The sequence below is a fragment of the Poecilia reticulata genome, unplaced genomic scaffold (genome assembly GCF_000633615.1).
Source record: "Poecilia reticulata strain Guanapo unplaced genomic scaffold, Guppy_female_1.0+MT scaffold_219, whole genome shotgun sequence".
Classification (NCBI taxonomy): domain Eukaryota; kingdom Metazoa; phylum Chordata; class Actinopteri; order Cyprinodontiformes; family Poeciliidae; genus Poecilia; species Poecilia reticulata.
In genome coordinates this window covers 38,643-41,864 of record NW_007615023.1, presented here as the reverse complement: position 1 = coordinate 41,864, position 3,222 = coordinate 38,643, and the positions used below count along the sequence as shown (strand labels likewise).

Below are 3,222 nucleotides of genomic sequence, written 5' to 3'. Positions count from 1 at the left end.
CAGTTCAGCCCCGCCCTCACGCCTCCTCTTCCTCCTTCTGGCTCCCCTTTGACTTACTCCTCCTCCTCTGATCCCCCACCAGTGTCCCCCAGCCCAGGCGTTGCCCTCCCCTCTGCCCCCCGCGACCTGGTCCCTGTCCTAGTGTCCAGCCGGTTCGTCCGGCTCAGCTGGCGCCCCCCGGAGGAGACCGGAGGAGGCGTGCAGACGTACGGCGTCTACTACTCCCAGGCCGGAGTTGACAGGTAAGACCAGACTTTGTATTTGCTGTGACTCTGGGGGTTTTAGGCGATGTCACAGAATTACGGCGGCCATCTTTGATTTCTACAACCTGCCTCATGATGTCACANTCATGATGTCACAGAATTACGGCGGCCATCTTTGATTTCTACAACCTGCCTCATTTTGGCTCTTCATGTAATAATCAATAAAATTATCATTAATAAAAATAAATCAAGATGTAGCCTGGTGTCCACACATTCTTAAAAACGTCTTACATTTGTGTATATAAAGTCAAGGTCTTAAAAAGTCTTAAATTCCAACGAAAAGCAATAAATTGGCCTTAAATATGATCATCATTTGTAGTAAGTTTTACTGGCAGGACTATTTGATTTGGCATATCTACTGTTACCATTACGCAAAGCTTTACCAACTCTAAGGCTAGCTAGCTAGCTTACCAATGAAGCTAGCTAGCTTCATTGGTAAGTGTAAATATATGGTCAGTTATCTGGATGACGTTTGTTTCTGGCTCATTCTCACTCAAGTGGATTTGTTTTGTACATTTCTGCCGTTTTAAAGGTCTTAAACTCCATTCGTAATGGTCTTAAAAAGTCTTAAACTTGAGTTAAAACCTGCAGAAAACCGTCTGTCTACGAGCATTTCACCTGTTCCAATCAGCAAGCGTTGGTTTCCTTAAACGTTAGCAACATTCGTAGTCGCCAACATCGTCTTCACATTTAATTAAACCCAGCAGAAATGTTAGCAGATGTTCAAATAAGTATGAAACAGGCCACACTTTTCAGATTTCTTTCCTCGAGTTGACATTTCTGCTCTAATTCCTGCTGATCTGTCACAATAAAATCATAGAAAACTTTAAGACTTTAAGACATTTTTCCCAAAGTGAAATAATCTGACTGTCAGGTTATTATCTTTCTAGCATCAATATTAAGGATTACTGAGTAAAACGACCTGGTTCTGATGGACGAGCCGGGTCAGGATGGGATCTGGGCTTACTTTAACTAGGCCGTTACGCTGCGCTGCAGGAAATCAGCCGATTGTTTCGCCTCTGACCAGGTGATCGGTCCAGAGGCCGAGGCGGCTCTTAATCCCAGGATTAGCTCCAGACTCAGGGGGGGGATTAGCACAGATTACATCTGATTAGCACTCAGATTATCTCGAGTGTCACAAAGGAAGGAGCTGTGATTGACGGCGGCGTGTTTTCCCACGCAGGGAGCGGTCAGTGAACGTGTCGGAGCCGGAGTCTCTGGAGCTGACCGTGTCCAACCTGAAGCCCGAGGAGAGCTACAGCTTCAGGGTGGTGGCCTACAACGAGGCCGGGCCGGGCCGCAGCTCCGCCCCCCTGCACGTCGCCACCAAGCCCGACCGTAAGCCGCTGCAGCCTCAGTATGGAGCTACATCAGGGCCAACCGGATTCCTCACAGCATTATTCTGGGATTTGATCTCAAACTGAAAAGTGTTTTGACGTTTTTTTTTTTCCATTTTGAAAAAGGTCAAATGTTTTCAAGCTGAAACTTTTTTTGTTTTTCTTCAACTAAGTTTTTGTATGGGGCTAAATTGGGGCCATGATGTTTGTGCCCCAATTATTTTCCAACCAAAGTTTTATATTTTACTTTACATTGTTTTTTTGTTGTTGCTTCAAATATTTTTTCTCACCTGAAATTTTCATTTTTTTCAGAAACTCTTTTGGTATGGGGTTAAATTGGGGTCATAAAATTAGTTGCAGAAGTAATTTTGAGGCCTGAAAGTAGTTTATCTTTTTTTTTCAGTTTCAATCTATTTTGATGAGAGTTAAATGTGCTGGACGTTTTCAAAGTTAGCCAAAGCACTAAGCTAAACATTAGCTCCACTGCTAGCTTGTTAGCGGCTAAGCTAAGTGCCTTGTTCTCTGGTTGTCCCTACAGTCCAGGTCCCCAGCAGGGTGGAGTCTCTGCGGGCGCTGGCTCTGTCCCCGTCCTCCATCCAGGTGAGCTGGGAGCCGCCCAGCCTCCCTAACGGACCCGTCCTGGGCTACCGCCTGCTGTGGACCGAGAGCCCGTCCGGAAAGGAGCAGGTGAGCGCGCCGGCGGGGATCCGGAGGCGTTTGGGCCGAGCCTTCCGTTAAACCTCTGCTCTGCGTCTCCGTCCAGAGCGTGGAGGTGAGCGGCGTCAACTACAAGATGGACGGACTCAACAAGTTCACCGAATACACGGTCCGGGTTCTGGCCGTCAACCGCTACGGGCCGGGCACCGCCTCCGAGACGGTTACCGTGACGACGCACTCGGACGGTGAGCCTGAGCTGAGAGGACAAACTCATGTTTTCATCTGCATTTATGTGGAAACAGAAACTTCAATAAATGTGTAGGATAAAACGTCTCATTGGGTTAAAGCTCCCAGTGAGGCTGACTGGTCTGTACTGGTCCCAGTTACCAAGCAGGAGCTGAGTAATTGGACCAGGTGCTGCTTATTACCTGGCTCTGAGTGTGTGTGTGTGTGTGTGTGTGTGTGTGTGTGAGCAGCAGGAGCCTCTTTAGCTCGTCTCCAGGCCTCCCTGCTGGCAGGAGTTTCATTAGGGGACGTTGGGGGTCTTTAATTAAGCCGGAGAGAAGCAGAGAGGGAGCGGCTTCATGTTAGCCTGACACGCTAATGGAGTCCACACACACTCTCTCACACACACACTCTGAGTTCAACCTGGAACACACAGACGAAACAGGATGAAGAAACTTAGAAAATGTTTCAGAAACATAATTAATCAAACATTTAGATGAAATATAAACAAATAATATTGATTTATATGGAGCAGTAGCGGGCAGCGCTAGCTAAAACATTAGCCAGGCTAACCCTAAAGCACTAATTATAAACATTGGCTATGCTAATGCTAAAACACTATATAAACATGGTGTTAAGCACAAGCTAATGCTAAAGCTGTTCACACAGTATTTAGCGGGAGCTAACGCTAACACCCTATACCAACACAGTTTGTAGCAGAAGCTAGTGCTACAAACTGT

The 3,222-nt window shown here is 46.8% G+C and overlaps 1 protein-coding gene across 1 annotated transcript in view; it reads left to right on the top strand.

The window, feature by feature from the left end:
• The window catches only part of dcc (DCC netrin 1 receptor), a gene marked incomplete at both ends in the record, with an annotated part of 106,776 nt that overhangs the window by 67,265 nt on the left and 36,289 nt on the right, over positions 1 to 3,222 (top strand). The window contains 4 exons of the mRNA XM_017303225.1: positions 83 to 242; positions 1,447 to 1,601; positions 2,139 to 2,287; positions 2,364 to 2,502. Of these exons, the coding sequence (XP_017158714.1) occupies positions 83 to 242; positions 1,447 to 1,601; positions 2,139 to 2,287; positions 2,364 to 2,502 (603 nt within the window). The remainder of the gene's footprint in view (positions 1 to 82; positions 243 to 1,446; positions 1,602 to 2,138; positions 2,288 to 2,363; positions 2,503 to 3,222) is intronic.